Below are 18513 nucleotides of genomic sequence, written 5' to 3' on the forward strand. Positions count from 1 at the left end.
ATGGCCAAGACGGTTTCGTATCAAGCGTGAGCAGGTGAGGATATTATGTTCCGAAAAAAAACAAAAGCGAAAAGGAAGGAAGCAAAAGTCTGCACTGGATTATCCTCCACTCTCTGTACACCTCACACAACACGAACCACTCGGGAGCTTCCCATCTCATCGGCTGAGACGAGGACAGACTTTAGTTTAAGCCATATAGATATTTTTCCTCTATATTACAGATCTATTAGTCACTTCAATTAAACGTATACTTTCCGTCCACACTGAGTCATTAGAAGTCGCGTCTACCTTAGGGGTTCAGTGGGCTTCTATAGCACTACTCTTGGAACCAGTACAGCGTGGTCAAGTAAATAGGTAACCGCTGGGGTGCGCCGCTCCCTTCACGTTGATTTCTGGCGATAATGAAGCGTCAGATCGCCGCCGCTCTTCAATGTCCGAAGGTCCATATTCGGATCCAAAACCTAAACAGTAAAAATTCATCTTGTATTCCATAAATCTGCAGGACCATCAGAAACGTATAGCGAAAACACTCTGGTTGGGTGTGAACTGGCATCGAAGATGAACCGTGCAAAGGCTCAGATTTTTCAACCAGCAAGAAAACCTGCACGGGGCTGAAACATTCCAGCAGTTGAACTTCATACTACAGCCACTCCTCAGTATTTACTCTTCATGGACTTACAACACTTACTACACAATTCATGATTTTAGAGAAATTTTAAACTCTGCTAGAAATGTGGAGTTCAGAACATTCCAATAATTTCAGAAATGGAAATCTATGGGATTATATCAAGGCCACTTGTTGAGTACGAGTCAGTAATCCTTTCAAGGCTGCTAGTCAGGCCAAATTGAACAGGTCTGACTGATACTACAGAAACCCTTTGATCTGGCTATCTACAGCTGTCTGAACTTGTGTCAACAGTAAGTTACCATCATGTCAAAACCTTGACTTAGTTTTCAAGGTAACAGATAATCTAGAGTATATTTCAAGCTCAGTATTCAGAAATTCACAACTGATTGCTTGCTAGGTGTCGTTTTTGTTCACAGGTTAAAGTAACTTACCTGGTCCTGGCACAGAAGTTCAATCTTCTCCTCTGCTAGCACAGCAATGTCCTCCTCTTTTTCTTGTTCTCCTGCTTTTTCATTATTGGAAGAGCTGGTTGTCTGAGACTCATTATCCAAGTTTATGATTTTCTCATACACGTGTTCCATCACTTTTCTCACCTGAAGCATATCACTTGCTGACAGTCGGTCTCTATATAAGGTAAGCACAGTTTGGCAGGAGAAAACTTGAGAAACTACACTTCTTATCTTCCAATACCTTAATCTGTAGCAAACTATGCAAGTACACAGATCAGGTCTTTGTATTATAAACTTAATAGCAAATTATATAAACTTAATAGTTAATTTTCCCGAGCATCCAGAATACCATGATCATAACAGCTACTTATCCAAAGATTCACACAGCAAAAGGGACCCAGAAAGTGGTAAGATACTCAAAAGACCAAACTAAAAATCAAACCTTGGAGTACTGCACGCAGCCCTCATCCTTTCAATACAAAAAGGGATTAATAAGAGGACAGAGGATATGGAATAAATAGAAGAGGTACGCCAGAATATGCTGTTTGCCCTACTGCGTTAACAGAAGGGCATTCTGAAGTGATGAGCAGCAGCAGTTTTTCCACAAAAAGCCTACGAAGCTCCTCTTGCACAAGTTCTCTGATGGGAAGAATTCAGTGAGACTTAAGAGAGGAATGAGGCATTCGCAGAACATACCAAAAACTGTTGCAGATAAACGGTAGGCATGCTGTCCACGATGCTGACGTCGTATCCCAGGACCTGCACACATTTCTAACCTGTACAGCTCCCCGTTACAGCTCATGTGATAGGCAGACTTCCTTGCACTCCCTACCATCAGGTTTTGTACCTTTTCCTTTTCAGAAGCTATTATCCACCACTGTTAGCAATAGGAAACACAAAACTGTGGTTCTGAACAGTCTAACAATCTAAGTTCCTTTGTTCTCTCATTAAATACCACAAAAGACACAAAGTCTAGTTTCATTAGTTAGTTTCTTACACATTTCTTAGCATAAACTTCAGCAACTGCCCACTGAACCCAAAAGAAACCTACAGTTCTGTGAGATACTCCGATATCATTCAATGCGGCAGGGCCATGCTGCTTACACAACTAGAAACTTTTCCAAATTCAGCAAGCACAATATGATTCTCAGCAAACCATGGTATTTTTTTTGGGTGTTTGGGGTTTTTTTGGCCTGCAATTCTCTTTCTGCAGTTCTGAGTCAAATATGCATTACTTACTTTTTTAGCGTTTTTGCCCCTGATGATGAATGAGGTTGGAGGTAGAAGGGAATCTTATTGAATTTGGGCATATTTTTCTAGAAGGAAACAAATGTGAGAAGTGTTAATTTAGGCTGAACTGTTATCAGCTTCTATTTCCACCAGCTGGTATGTGAAGTACACTCAGCCCCTAATTACCAAAACCCAAGAGAGATCCTTAAATCGACAAAACCACCGCAGCCAAATTCCAAATTACTCCTACTCCTGGGATGCTTCAATCTAGACGATGCACTTATCAGCTAGCTTCTGAATGTAAATTATCATTTAGTACACAGGAAATTTGATAGTATTGAGAGTGCAGCAATATGGAGAGTATTCTCTGTTCCTGAGCTCCACAAAAATGATACCAAAGTGCTTTGAATTCTTTTTCTTTCTGTCAAAAGAAAATGAGCAAAAATAACTGGACACATGAAAAAATAAAGTCTCAAAGAGTCTTGAACACAGACCTTGAGACCACTGAAGTACAAACAGAGCAAAAGTGTAATATGTCATTTCAGACCCCCTACAGTTAAAAGCAAAAAGTAGTTCAACTTAACAAGGAACAGCAAAAAAGCAGAATCTGTACACGTGATACTTACGTCCACAGTGATGTCAATTACCCATTGTGGCACAGTTTCATTAAGAAGCATAGACTCAGTCTCGCCACCGGAATCCCGACATAACAACCTGTGACATACAGAGATAACCTTTGTCAGTGTTTGAAAACAATCACTGTCATGGGCACTAAACAGCTCCTGGGGGAGGACCTGCCCTCTGAATGGGCAGGAAGCTTGAGCTTGGTTAGCTGGCCCTTCATGTCAAACTCATTGAGGGAGCGATCATGTATTTTCTGTGAAGACCAGAAAAAGTAGCTGCAGGAAGATGACAGATCCCTGGAAACAGGGAGAAGTATCTCAGGAGAATATAGGACACAGTACAGAGAAATTTAAAAACAAAGCTACTTTGCTTGTGGTTGGCATGTTTGTGCTGAAGCACGAAACTGGCAGGGGAAGGGGAAAGGCACCCAGCATAAAGCAATTCCTTTTCTGCTTGGGAAAAGTGAGCTTTGGGTGTGAAGCATCTGCTACGCCTGCACGGAATAGAAAGAGCAAAACCACTGTTAAGAAACGTGCACGTACAATTGTGAAACAAAGCCACATAAGTATGTTGTCAGAGAGACCTGCAAGCCACCCTTTCGGTCCAACAAGCACAGCCTGCTCCCCACAACAGTGTCTTTTCAGTGTTCTCCTGGGAAAAACATTCTGTAACACGTGAGACCCACCAGTACGCAATGGATGCAAACATTAAGCCCCAGCTACAGTGTAAATACATTGATACCGCAGAAGAAAACAGTTTTCAAAGCTGAAAACGGTTACCCTGTTTTACTGACCAATGATTTTGGGGCCTATTCAGCCTGGGAAATAAGAACAACAAATAAAACATCCTCTACCCTGCCAATTTAAAACTCATTTACTATGTCAGTAAATATTAAATGCTTCACGGTATTTGTAAGTTTGGCATTCGTTTTGCAGAACTATTACACTCTGACTGATCCATATGTCACAGTTAGGCTTTTCAACTTAGAATGACAAGAAGTGGAAGGGTAATCAGGATCTATCAGTATATTCACATTACAATACAGAACCTGTGCTTCTACCTGCCAGAACTTAGGACTTTCTAATTGGTCATCAATTATAATTTTGGGAGCAGAATCCAAATCTTTAGTGAGTAGTATCTCCTGTCTGAGTCGTTAACATTCAAGAGACCAGCACAAGAGACCTGTAAGAGAAGTTCTACAAGAATGTTAAGTAGCACAACTCCATTCTAAAACAAAGTTCAGTCAACCAGTTTGCAGGAAGAAGGCACTCAAAAAAGATGTCAAAGCTACTACCAAGGGCAATACACAACTCTTGGCTGTAAAACCCCACACCTTGTTAAGTTCAAGCTCACATACTGAGCTGTACAATGCAAAATCATCATCAACAGCCACTTATTTTGCCTGTCAAGGGCATGTCATGGATATACAGTACAGAACAGACTCAAGTATTGCATGTGGTAATGTTTCTGCTTGCACAAAGGAGGCAGTTGTACAGCCACTGAATTTACACTTCTGAGTTTTATACCTGAACAAAGTGCGTCCTCCAGCCTCTCCAAAAATAACTGGTGTATGTGGTGGCACTTGAAAGTATCCATTTCCCTTCTGGACTCTGTTCTCCTGCTCACCATTCACTGCTGGGAAAAAATATACTCAATGGTGAAGACTGCACTAGGCCTTAAAACTGAGTATACATAGACCAAAAAGTGTCTTCTCCACCCACAGCTGATGTATTTCATAAAATAAAATCATGAACTTCATAAACCCAAGGAATTCCCCATTTGCAACACATGGCAAGTATATAAGAAGGAACACCAGAGTAACTAGATCGATACAGCCTTGTGGAAGGCCTATTTCAAAAGCCTTTGAGAAAAAAGGAAATAAAGCTCATGAACCAAAATTGGACCACTAGTTTTCTCCAGTTCCTTAACAGAATTCTGAGGATTCAGACTGGACAACATTGATATTAGAAATCAACTAAAGAGATGCCGCTGAGACAAGACTAGTTTTCCCCTCTGCAATGACAGTACAGAACTCCAAAGGACATTAACTTTGCTCTTCTGCCTGGATTTGCCAGATGTCAAAACAGGGTCGGACTCACATTTCCTTGAAGTTACTGCATTATAAATTGAACTTATTTCCAGATAGTTATAGCAGCGTGGTCTTCAAACCCTGAAGAATGTGATGCCACATCAGATGGATAAAGGAAAATCATTATTTATGCACCTCTTTAACAGTGCAACTTCTAATCTGTCGGATTATCTTGAAACACAGTACAGAAGTATTTAGATGCCTTCCTTTCACTTGAGAATGATCATCTCACGCTGCAGCATCTAATTACTATATTTTAACATGATGTTGAATTCAAGCAACAAGAGAAATTTAAATGGCCCAGTCTCATGAGATGAGTAACTCCTTAGCTTTCTGACCAGCAACACATGTATTGAAAGAAAGGTCAAAAATCATATCAAGCAAAGAAACCAGAAAAGAAAATCTATTCTTTTTTATAAGGGATGAATATCATACTGAAGTTAGAGCAAGTGAAAAATCCTACAGCTGGACAGATTTCTTCATTACACCTCTGATAACAACTGAGAGGAACAATACTGCACATATATACAGATACATCTAAGTTCCTGCCTCTACACAAATTTCAGTGTCCAACATGTACACTTTATCCTCTTAAGTCACTGTGTCAGCTTCTTAACTGTTACTTTTGAAAGGGAAAATGAAGACTAATTCTGTAGTGAATATTCTGAACATTCCCCTAATCCACAGCTATTCACAGAAATCGGTGCAGCATCAGTGTTTCAGCAATACAAAAGCCTGTGTGTTACACTCCTCATACATTCTCTGGCTCTCAAGCTGTAGACTGCCAATACATAAAAGTCTGAGAATCACTAACTTCATCCAGAAAAGCCTGCCAAGTGCTGTAACCCTCCATGGGGATCATTTCTGAAAGAAAAAATTAGCTAACTCTTGGCACAGTCTTTGTCACAAAATGGCAAGATACTGCTCAACTACAGCTTCCTTAATTGCATTATCTGGAGAGACTAATTTCTTAATTGCCAAAGAGAAGACTTTTCAGTCAACTTTGATCTGGGAAGAATTAATTTCAGACTCAGGAATTACCCAATCTTTTATTCTGCCAAATTCAGCCACTATCTTGCATAGCTGTGCTTTTTATCTCACGCCTGATTAGACTTACCATTACCTAAAATACCACTCTAAGGTGGTTTGGAACAGACCAAACCCATGCATTACTTTAATACCTACTTAATACTTCTCCCCAATAAACCTTTCTTTTATTTCATATTGTTCATAATACTTAGAAGCAAACTGGAATTATGTCAAAAGAATAAGGGATAACGTTGAATAACTGAACTATTGCTTTTTGTTGTTATTATCTAGGCTGTTTCTTTTTCAAGTCAAGCCTTAAGTTTTGCCAGTGATTGTTTTTCGTCACCACATCATGTCTGTAATGCACAGAGACAGTTATAAGACAGCAAATCAAGTTGTATCTGTTAAAGAAACAGAAATATAAATAAACAGAATGTATACAAAAATCCCAAAAGAGGAAAATACTAAAATACTAACCATGATTTATTTCATTTTCTTCTTCATCCATTGGATTGATATGTGTTCGAGGCCAATACTCCAGAAGTGCTTGCAGCAAAAGCCCTCCGAGGTTTACTGTCAAGACATAACAAAGTAGAAGTTCAGTTACACAAAAACCATTAGCATCATAACATTCTGCATTTTATCCACAGCTGAAAATGTTCCCAGAAATTTGAGTAGTTCTGTTCTCAAGACAAATTATTTACGGGCACAGAAATGTGCTTATCACCACCTCAGAGCTACATGTTACAAAGCTGATTTTAGAATCACTACTGTTGGATCACACATGCTATAACATTCTCTTCCAAGTTTCAAAATGTTATTTTTTCCTTTTGCTTCTTGAAGGTTTAAAACCAAGTCAAACAGAAAACATGAACATGACTGAAATGTTTCAGAAAAAAGTAAACATTCTCACTGGAGAATTCCCTGCAGAATTTAATCTCAAGAAAACAAGCTCTAAAATCCAACCAGCAACTGACACATGTGGCACTGGAATACTTTGAAACATAAATTCTGGAATTTATTCTGCCTTTTTGTCTCAATAAAACACTAGTATTAGTTAAAACTTACGTTTTGGATCAGATCCATCTGGACTGCTAAATCCAGCATCCTTTGCTGAAACCCAAGCTGCAAAGCAGTCACTTTCATCCAAAGTAATTGTCAACATCTGTTGGAAAAAGACCACCCAGAAGAGGAATGATATAGTTATGTATTAAACAAGTCTATAAATGTATTGTGTTCATAGTTAGCTGGCAATAAAAAACAAAGAATTTCTAAATGTGTGATAGCACACTTCGTTTACCAAACTGTATCAGTGAATAATTGGTCTTGTAAACTGACCATACCATGAGGAAAAATAAAAAAATCTGTTATTCAGATTATTAAGAACTGAGGTAAAACCTGCTGGTTTGCTTCAAAATAATCTAACTCCTCAAATAAATGATGATCCTTCTGCAAAATATTATAACATACTAAACCTTTTTTGAACAAACAGTATATAAAACCACATGAAATACGACATTAGAGCAACAGATTTAGGAGTTGTATCTCACCCCAGTTTTCAAGTCTACCGAGAACCAGTTTGGCACATACACCATTTTAAATCTCTTCTTAATTTCTTCTTCAAAATCTACTTTCCCAAGGTCTTCAACTTTACATGCCTGCACACCAAAAAGAAGTACACAAGTTCTTAAATTTTGAGTATTGAGTCATATAAACACCTCAAATCTTTTAGCTGACTCTCATATACGTTGGAACAATTACAGCTTATGATTTCTCCACAATCACTGTCATTCAGAAACACACCAGTTAAAGGGTCAATTTTTCCTCAAAAAAAATGGAACAACTGTTCATGTGAAGTAATCTTTATTTTTTACTTACTATGTATTTCTGAAGTAGTGGCATCAAGCCAGTGGAGAGGTATGGAAGCATTATTTCGCATTAATAAAACACATTTTCCCTATCACTGAGTAGATAGATGGATTCCAGCATCCTCCATCATCCTTCTGCCTCTCAGTGTCAATATTTCACTACAATCAAACACCAATATCTATTGCAAATCTAGCAACAAATTCAGCTCAACTACTGCAATGGGAACAGCAGCGAGTGAATTTGTGTGCAAATTCTTTCTGTTTTATTTTATACTTTAAAAATAAAAGTTCCTCGAGTAAGTCTATTAACAGGCAAATTCATGTAATCCACTTGCAGAGTCATCCTGAAACCTGCAACACGTGCTTTAAGCAAAGGATTGCAACCTTGCAAGATTTATTTCCTCAAAACCCAGGGAAAGTTACACTAAAGGGTGTAGCTAAAGGTAAGAAAACCACCCTCTTTTCTTCCAGCACCCTCAATAAAGAGTCTCAGCTTTAGAGTGCAGTGATCCTACACATAAGATGACACTGTGACCTGGCAAGTATCCCCATCTCTGACGTGAACATGTATTTAAACAACTAAAAGATGCTTCTGAAACCCGAACGAAAGAGAACTGAATGAGGGTACAGTTTAACATTAGCATTTGACTTTGGTCCTGAGATCTAGTGGTAAATACATACCAACAGTAAACTGAAAGAATTAAAAGCTCTCACTTTCCCACAAAAGTCACCTAGCTAATTTTTTGTACAAATTTACATTCTCCAACTTAATTCCCTTCTTTCTCTCTCCAGTGAGCAACTCAGTAATTCAGCTGAGCACACTTCATCACCAAATCCTGGCTGGAGCACTGCACAGTTCAAGACGTAGAATTTCAAACAGGATTTTGCAGAAGAAATTGCTGACCATCTCACTGGTCTGGGATTCCTGTCCTTTCTCTCTGCACTCTTTTCCCTCTCCTCTGACCAATCACTGGGTAAAGCAAGATAAAGAAACACCACGCCAAGTGTCTCTCTCCTCCAGGAGCAAGTAGCATCAAGCTGGAGCCATGCTATCTTCTGCTACCTTCCCTTCCAGTCCTGCCTTCCCGCCTGCTGTCTTGCCAACTAACAGGAGAGGCAAGAGAACAGAAGGCTAGTCAGCATGCTTACTCGGGATCTGTGCGTTTGTAGCAGCACCTGAAGCACAGGTTTCACTTTTGCCACCTACGCTTTCCGATGCTATTCCACACTGTACAGGGCAGACATGCCCAGAGGCCTCTAGGAGCCCTCTTTGAAACAAGACTCAATCAAAACAAGCAACATTTTCAGGAGAGAATTCAAGGGTCTGGAATTCAGGTGAATGAAAATGTCAACCTCCCGTAAGGCAAAGATGCAGAAAAGTTCAGAAATATCCCTTCTGCAATCTTTATGTTATGTCTTGGGACAGAAGGTCGACTTTCTACCCTAGGAATCTCATTCACTAAAAATAATATATATATAAAGTACAAAATTAATAATCCAACAGTAGATGCTTAACCCAAAATTGTACACTTACCTTCAAGACATCCCAGTATGCCACATTATTATTAGTGTCTTTGGTCAGTATGTGTCTCTTGTCGTTAAGAATGTGGCACTGAATAATACTAGCACCCCCTAGCAAACAAACAAGAATTAAGGTCACTACAGTATTTTTTTTCCTAATATTACATTAAACTGCATAACGCAACATGTGTGAATGTTCTTTGGTTTCACTATTTTATGTAAGACACTGATATCACCAAGTTTTAAACACTGTTTCAACCGTAACTAACCCTAGATAGATAACCATGTTGTTTTTGTTTCAGCTGAAATCACAGTATCAAGTACCTAAAAAACCTGAGCTGTTCTTAAAGATCTACCGCTTCTGCTAATGATAACAGGTTCTATAAGGTACTCTGGAAAACAGCTGTTTACCTTTTATAACCTGGTCAGGCTGTGTACACAGAGGTGGTATAGGATTGGTACAATCATTATCATAATCTCCAGATGCTCTAAAATTATGAATTCCCTTCAAAGTCTAAAAAAAGAAACAAAATAATGACACATTCAAAATAGTCTATAAACTTTGCTTTTATCTGTAACAACTGCCAGTTCATGCTGCTATTCAGATGTTATCCATCCAGTTCTGAGTAAGATAATTTATTTCTAAAAGCAGCATAAATAGATAGCAAAGGCAGAGCTTGATGTCTTCTGCTTAATTTCAATATTAGCAGTTGTGCTGGTTTTGGCTAGGACAGAGTTAATTTTCCCCACAGTAACTGGTAGGGGGCTGTGTTTTGGATTTGGGGTGCAAACTGTTGATAACACAGGGATGTTTTCGTTGCTGCTGAGCAGTGCTGACACAGAGTCAAGGCCTTTTCTGCTCCTCACACCAGCCCCGAGAGGAGGCTGGGGGTGCACAAGAACCTGGGAGGGGCCACAGCTGGGACAGCTGACCCAAGGGATACCCCACCCCATATGGCATCATGGTCAGCATATAAAGCTGGGGGAAGAAGGAGGAAGGGGGGATGTTGGGAGTGATGGGGTTTGTCTTACCAAGTAACCACTATGTGTGATGGAGCCCAGATTTCCTGGGGATGGCTGAACACCAGCCTCCGGATGGGAAGTGGGGAATGAATTCCTTGTTTTGCTTTGCTTGTGCACACGGCTTTTGCTTTACCCATTAAACTGTCTTTTATTTCAACCCATGAGAACTTCCAGTTCTCCCCCCAACCTGCTGTGGGGGAGGGTGAGCAAGCAGCTCAGTTGCTGCCTGGGGTTAAACCACTACAGCATTTTATGATATTTTTAAAGAAAGCTTACAGATCGTAGCAAGTCACAGTCGAACTGCAAGCAACAGTCCAACAGATCCCAAATAAAGACTGCAAAACCCATGACTACTTAATGGAATTCAGAGTGTAAAATATATCACTTACCCATTTATTCACAGAGGATTTCGTTGTTGCAACCCAAAGTGCTGGAGGAGGATCAGCTGATCTATCAAGTTCCATCTAAATAATGAAATCACAGATACTTTCAGGCATGCTTAATTTCATTTTCCTTTGTTTAATTAATATTTGCTCTGTGTAGACCTGCTCCCATACTTGGATATGTCTCAGAGAGAGCACTGCTTTCAGTTTACTACAGAAAAGTTTTTGAAACTCCAGAAAAATTGTTTCAAATATTCAAAAAATAAATTCTGAACATGGACAACAAGTATATAAAATGTGTCTAAACAACCACTATTTAAAGTGGCCTCCAGCATGATGCAATCTTGTCTGATGGACAGTTTGATAAAAGCCATATTTTCTGAATTACTTTGCATTCAGGTATTTCATACCGTTGACAAGAGAATATAAGAAGTCCTGTACTAATTAAAAAGCAGAACTTTGTACGTTTGGCTCTGCAGTTACATTTCTTGGACAATAACAAAGATATTAGAGACCCCTTCTGATCTTTTCCATTTTGAACTGAAATCTCCCAGATTCTGACTTTTTCAAAACTACATTGGTCTATTCAGGGTTTTATCTGAACATACTAAGCCAGAGTTCACACGTAAGGAAGGCCAGATTGCTTATATACTGGTGTCTGTTTCAATCACACACTCCTTACACACCTACATGTTTTCAAGGTCACATCATCTAGACTTAGACAGCAAAAAAAAAAAAGCCAAAAAAGCAGTCTCGTCAAAAGATCCCGTTTGCATGCAGTTTTCTGCAGTTAAGAAAATATCATGTTTAGGTGTTCAAAAAACCCACAATAAATTTCACTCCTTGTTCCCATGAGTATGCAACATATTCTAACAGTGTCCTGTGCATACATATTGCTGCTAAGAAACACCCATTTTTGACTAAAGCCTCAGCCATGCCGGTTTAGTTTCTTAGAACTGTACTAGAGCCTGGTAAAAACAAGTTTTCATGTCTGAAGCATATTCAATTTCAGTAACATTTGAATTTGCACATATGAAGTAGCTGCTGGGCATTTATGTCCTTCAGACAATTAAGTTTCAGATGCAATTTAGGAGCCAGAGCAAATATACTGAAGGTTCAGTGTAGTAAGCACGTGTTACTCAATACACATTCTTCCATATTCTTCAATATATCAATATATCTGACCTCGAGTCACTATCTCATTAAACAACATGCAAGACAATTACACTTTCATCCTGTGAGGGTGCCAGAGCACTGGCACAGGTTGCCCAGAGAGGTTGCCATGTCTCCATACCTAAGATATTCAAAAGCCGTCTGGCCACGATCCTGAGCAATCTAGTTCTAGGTGGCCCAGCCTGAGCAGGGGGATTGGACCAGAAGACACCAAAGATCACCTCCAACCTCAACCATTCTGTGAATTAACCTTAATTACCTTGAGAACCGGTGCCTTTTCTTCACAGATAAGCACACGGATATCAGGATTTCGTAAATCTGTACAATAAATCTTCCTGTCTCTTCCTCCTGAATAAACATGAGTGAAGGCTTCATTGACCTGCAGAGCCCAAACACCTTCATCGTGGACTCGATATGTGGCTATGCATCTCTGCTGCCCAAGGGACCACAGGCGGATAGTCCCATCAGAGCTGCCTGAAAGACACTGAGCAACAACCATCATACTTAAATCAAGTAGGCATTGAAGTGTTTCAAAATAATTTTTTTTTCCATAAAGAGTTTTCGTAATTCTTATGGTTATATTTTTCCATTAAGACGGTGCAAAACGAAGACTGGCAGTTAACAACTCGAGTCACAGGTTCCAGACTTTCTATGCAAACCACCCCCTTCATATCTAGATGGACCTGTAAAAAAAACAGAGCTTTCACCCACCTGCCTCCCTCCCTTGAACACTAAATATCTGTAAAATACTTCTTAAGCTACCTCCTTAATCTCTGACATAAAATAATTACACTGAAAGAGACAGATGATGTTTCTGCATTCTGCAAAATGCCTGTCTCAAGTTAAAGCACATACCTGGGTGCCATCTCTGTTCAACAACAAAGCTTTGACATTGTCCGTGTGCCCTTTGAGTTTCATTAGCTTTGCACAAGTTCTCGGATCCCACACCCTTAGAACCTATGTAAACAGACATTGGATAACTGGCATTAACATCATTCTTCCCACCAATGCATTTTCTCTACAGAAAATTAAGCCGTTCTGAATAAACTGACCCTTATTCCAAACACAGAGATATCCATCACCAAAAATACTTCATCACAAGACCAACATAACTAGATCTTGTGCACTTCTAATGATCAGATGTGAATTTCTTCACTTGATTTTAATTTCATTTGTTCTGGCTTTTTTCTGTCTACTTAAGAAATTAAAAAAATGCAAGTGACTGGAAACAGGATAGTGTAGGTGGGTTAAAATAAATAAGATTGAGAATCCTCTCAGATGGTTGCCGGTCTATCCTATTTTCATTTTTATACTGACTTGGAAATAAAATTCTGCCAAGGTTCGATTAAATAAAAAAAAAAAAAAACCTCACAGGGGACTTCAGGGTGTTTCACCTTCTTTTACAACAAAATGCATGGGCTATCTCTTGTGAACACTAACTTCTCTTGTGACCTAACTTCATTAGGTCACTTAATTTTCCACCTCCTGCAAGGGTCTTACAAATTGCTGGCACCGCTTCTTTCTTACCTGTGGCAACTGCTTCAATTTTTAAAAACATCTGAGTAATGTGCCTCCCAGAATCAGAGCTCTTGTGAAATGTAATGATGTCTGATAGAGAGAGGGGTACACGAGATGATCTGATTGCCTCTTCTGTGTATTAAAGCTATGTGGATATATACACATCTCAAGTGCATCCTACACTTACACTCTCACTTGAAAAAAAAAAAAGTGGTTACCCTCACTGTTAAAAACACAAAAGCTGCTACAGACATGACACTGAAAAGGAGTAAAATCATCTCTTTGTACTAAACTTTGGACTGAACTGGAATGAGCCTTACCAGATTTTTGCTTACCTTTTCAGTGGACCCTGATACAATAACTGTTCCCATCTGATTCATTGCAAGGCTGTAGATAGAGTCTTTGTTCCCACTCAGGGAAGAAGCTAAAATAAAATTGACATTTTCAGTTTTCATGCTGTCAGTTGAAAAACATGCTTATTCATTCAGAACCAGTATTTTAGGGTATTTTAATACCCTTTGATCCATGAAAACAGTGCCACTCTACCCCATATATAGAGTTGCTTTAAAAAAAAAAAAAAAGGAACACTACAGACAGCATACTGCTAGGAAAACCCAATCCAAATTCTTAATCTACCACTGCATAAAACCAAAATAACCCCTCAGGCTTACACTCATTACAACCCTGGTGCCCTTCTGGCAACACAATTCAGTGCCAGGACCATGAAGGTACTCTTGCTCAACTACTTTATTAGAGAATGGTACTTCTACGTGATCTTATAATACGTAGCATTTGGTTTTAAGAGCAGAGATTTTATTTCAAGCCAAGTAGCAGTAAAATTCTACAATCATATATTAAAGGCTTTTCTCTTAGTTCAGTGGAGATGCATTACTGACGTTTACACTGCAGTGTCAGAATGTGTTCCTTGAGCATAGATGTGAAAACCATATTGCAAGTCCTTAGCATCACAACTACCATCAGAGTTGAAGAATTCTGTACCATCCAGCCTACTTTTGGGCAGATTATAGTACAATCCCTCAACTGGGAAAAGCAGAGACACAGAAAATTAACATCATCTATACACAGAGAGAACCATTAGGCATTTCATCAAGCCTCAATAGCATAACGATCAGTATGCCAAAAAGGCTGAGAATAGCAACAAACTGTATTGCCAGCAAAAACGTGACACTTTACATAATGATTTATAAATACAGTGGAAATAAGTTTCTAACACAGTATTTGTGACCCAATATCATAAACATTTTGTCACAGTGGAAGAATTATGCAGCTTTACTTCAGGATCCTCTTAACACCTAGCTATGGCTATCCAAACATTAACTTTCAAATGAAATCTATTATTTGTAGCCAAAATGAAATAAAAGTCTTCCACTATCCAGAATCTGTATTCTGGAGATGAAGGCAAAAAGCAGAACTGAAAATGCAAAGGACAGCACACTGTTCAACCACCATATTCATTCACGAAAGGATAGTGTATAGGGTTACTAAGTGCACAGAAGCAAAATTTATGCCAGAACAGAAGCAAAGCTCAACTCCACCCTCCTCTGGAAGGGACCACCTCTGGAAAGCAAAATCTCTCCACTTAATTTAAATTGCAGGTATGCTGACTGAGAGACTCTTTAAAAAAACAGGCTTCCTTTTAATGCTGGCTTGTGTACACTGCTTCCCTGTAAACAGACAGGCAATTAATGAACAACAACAGTCTTCATTTGCACGCTGAAAAAAAATCATTATTGTTAGAAAGGACTGAGGAAACCAGCTTTTTTAAGGACATAAACAGTGTTCTTCACAGCAGAAACACTGTTAGTTGGGAGCATTACAAAGAAAGAAAAATAACACCCCCCTCTCCCTCGGCTTCTCCCCTTCCTCCTCCTTATGAAGCATTACTGTTCTAACTCTAGAAATGCAAATTTATTTCTGTCATCTTAGAGGTAATGTCTCCACTTTCATTTGATCTTGGGCTCAAAACAAGCATCAGCTCCTCAGTACTCCCCACCTCCCATTTATGATTCACTTGAATCACGTAGGTTCTGTATCGCTGTTGCAGTGTTCAAGAGATTTTCCCTCTCCTGCTCCTGCCCCGCCATCCCCCGGCTGAGTTTTCCTGTGAGCTGGCAAATAAATTCTTCCTTCAAAGACTCCCTGTTCAACCAGAAGATTTCATAACTTAACAGTTACCAGCTTCTGGGCAATATAAGGTAAAATCTATTTATTTATGTGCAGTTGTGTGCCATCCCAATACTGCAGTGTAACACAGCTCATTCGAAGCATCCACAGGCACACCAACATAATGCTACACTCGAATTAAAAAGTCCTGAAGTCAGAACAAATGCAGAACTGACAACTCTGCCCACCAGATATATCTCTGGTGTTAGAAGCTACCAGATATATAGAATTAACACACCTTTCAGAATTAGCCAAAACTTACTCAAAAAACCCACACCAAAACAACTACATGCTTGAGTTTTATTCACATATCCCTGAAATTTCTTAAAAGCATGTTGTGTTAATTCGAAATTTTAGCTTTGTAGACTTTTCATGAGTCATTCCTAACCTATGAATGAGGAAGCAAGTAGTCTTATTTAGAAAATTCAACTGCTGCAGTGTAGCAAGAAAATAATGTATCAAACGAAGTATAAAATGAAAGAGATAGTCACTTTTTACACTATTTTTCCAATCTATCATAAGCAGCAAAGCACACTGTGCTCAAACTAGACCTTTTTCTGGAAAAATATATTGTAAAACAGCCAATACAATCTTGAGGAGTGGTGTCACACTTCCTAGAAGACAAACTTGACCAGCTCTTTCCTGACTATTCTAAGAAAGCAGTGTCGGGATTGTTCTATGGGGAAAGATCTCATAATCTACTATAATGCCTTTATTGGGACAGAGAAACAGGAGTGATCACTTCCTAAAAGATGATGATGACAACATTAGGGATTAAGCCTGAAAAGTGGAATCTACGGGCAGTTTCCCTTTCTAATATCTAGGGAGTAAGATCTCATTACTATGCTCTGTTTACACATAATTAGTCCTTAGTATTCATCTGCCTGGTTTTAATCTAATTTATCTATTTATTTTATTCTTCTGACAGACAGATTTGATAGATATACCAAGTGCTGCTTTAGGAGCTGTACTGCATTTTTTGCAGCACCGATATAAACAAAAAAAACCCCCAGACTCAAATTATAATACACAGAAAATGCACTGGGAAATAACCTAAGGGAAAATTTCTGTAACAGGTTAGTTGAGCAACAAAAAGCTCTCAAGGTAAAGCTCTATCAAGCTTCAGTGAATACAGCACATTACATTTCAGGAGAAAAGGTTCAAAGAGACCCATCTTCTGTTCTAAATGCCATGACTGTTGGCTGCTCTACATTTTCAGCTATTACATAATGCTACAAATGGACTGATTGCACACCAAAACTACCTTAAGATTTCTTTCACGTTTTGTGTTAACATGTAAACAGGTATCTATCGTTTCAAATTGATCTTGCAGATTATGCTGCTGAATAAATTGCATTGTATCACCTCCCCTCCTAGGTACCTACTTGTTACGGTGTTATTTGAGGCAGTCAGTGCTGTTAGAGTATTTACATCCCAGAGGAATATCTGTCTGTCCAGCCCGGCAGATGCCACCAGTTCTTTATCTTTTGCATATGCTAAAGCTTTCACATAATCCTACAACAAAGTAAATATAACATGAATCAACAACATTTAAATATTAAGATATAGGATAAAGATTGTCAGTGAAAACACACAGTATCCACAGATAATGTTTTTCACCTTATGTGTCCTTAGTGTTGACATGCAAAATCCCTTGTGTGCATTCCACACTTTAACAGTAGTATCTGAAGAAGCAGATATCACTGAATTGGAAAGAATAAAGAATAAACTTTAAATGCTTATATCTTACTTCAGAGTATATTCATACTACTCTAATTTGCTTTTCCAAAGATTAAAAGAATCACTCATATACTGATTGAAATTTTCATTAAAACATCCGCTTACACTATTCATCAAATTTATAATACACATCACTAATTAATTTTACATGCTAAGAAAAGATGGAAATAATTAAAGCAGCAAATAATATACTTCTATACACAATTTCTGAATACTGTAGTTTTCAAATATTTAAGTACTTACAGGTTTTACCATTGCAGCAGAGCACAATATCATTTACCCAATCTGTGTGATGTTCCATAGACGCTATATAAGGGTCTTGCTGCAAATTAAGAAAAAAAATGTTTATAAGAACTTATCACAAATGGAAAGGATTGTGACTATCAGATCCTGTGGTGGTATTTTCTTCAACCTTCAAATGGATCAAATGTTGCCCAATGCAAAGTTGCTTGAAGTCACTGTTCCAGAACGTTTTTGTGAAAGGACTGTACAGCTATCACAGTATGAGCCATATCAAAATGATCTTCCTATCATAGTAACTGGCAGCTGTTAAAAAACAGTATCAGATGTATACCTGTAGCCAGCTTACCAGCACGGTAATTTGGCAAAAGGTAGATGTAGATTCAGGAATCCTCTCATGGCTCACCTTGTGCTGATTGACACTCCATATCCTTATAATAGAGTCGCGACCTGCTGTGAAGAGTCTGTTTAATGCTGGATCCAGCTGAAGTGCATTTACCCCATTTCGGTTATACTTCTCCACTTCATCTCTAATCACATAGGAGACCTAAAATGCATTTACACAAATCCAAGTATGGTATTAAGATATTGACTTATCCATAAAATCTTAACACCTAATTTCATCTTTGTGAGGTTCTTGGATAGAAAATACTATGAGCTTTACAAGCATTAAATAGGTCTCTCGGAGAGTTACCAACACCACCTCAGTCATTTCACTCCCCCTCAAAAAAAATGGGTTAGATTCAGAAAGAAGGTATCAGCAGTGCTAGAACTGGAGCCCAAAGGATTATTTAATCATTACAACTCAAGATTA

The 18513-nt window shown here is 38.7% G+C and overlaps 1 protein-coding gene across 1 annotated transcript; it reads right to left on the bottom strand.

The window, feature by feature from the left end:
- Window positions 1–287: 287 nt before the first annotated feature.
- On the bottom strand, window positions 288–18246 carry WDR48 (WD repeat domain 48; the record flags this gene model as incomplete). Its single annotated transcript, XM_010157579.1, has 18 exons — window positions 288–461; window positions 1060–1252; window positions 2317–2393; window positions 2934–3021; window positions 4458–4563; window positions 6527–6622; window positions 7118–7214; window positions 7600–7707; window positions 9452–9549; window positions 9850–9952; window positions 10851–10925; window positions 12277–12501; window positions 12873–12974; window positions 13871–13959; window positions 17105–17234; window positions 17340–17422; window positions 17703–17781; window positions 18106–18246. Coding segments are annotated over 18 exons (1971 nt in total), but the record flags the coding sequence as incomplete, so codon positions are not given.
- Between the last annotated feature and the right edge of the window lie 267 nt (window positions 18247–18513).

This window comes from Eurypyga helias, unplaced genomic scaffold (assembly GCF_000690775.1).
Source record: "Eurypyga helias isolate BGI_N326 unplaced genomic scaffold, ASM69077v1 scaffold13028, whole genome shotgun sequence".
Lineage (NCBI taxonomy): Eukaryota > Metazoa > Chordata > Aves > Eurypygiformes > Eurypygidae > Eurypyga > Eurypyga helias.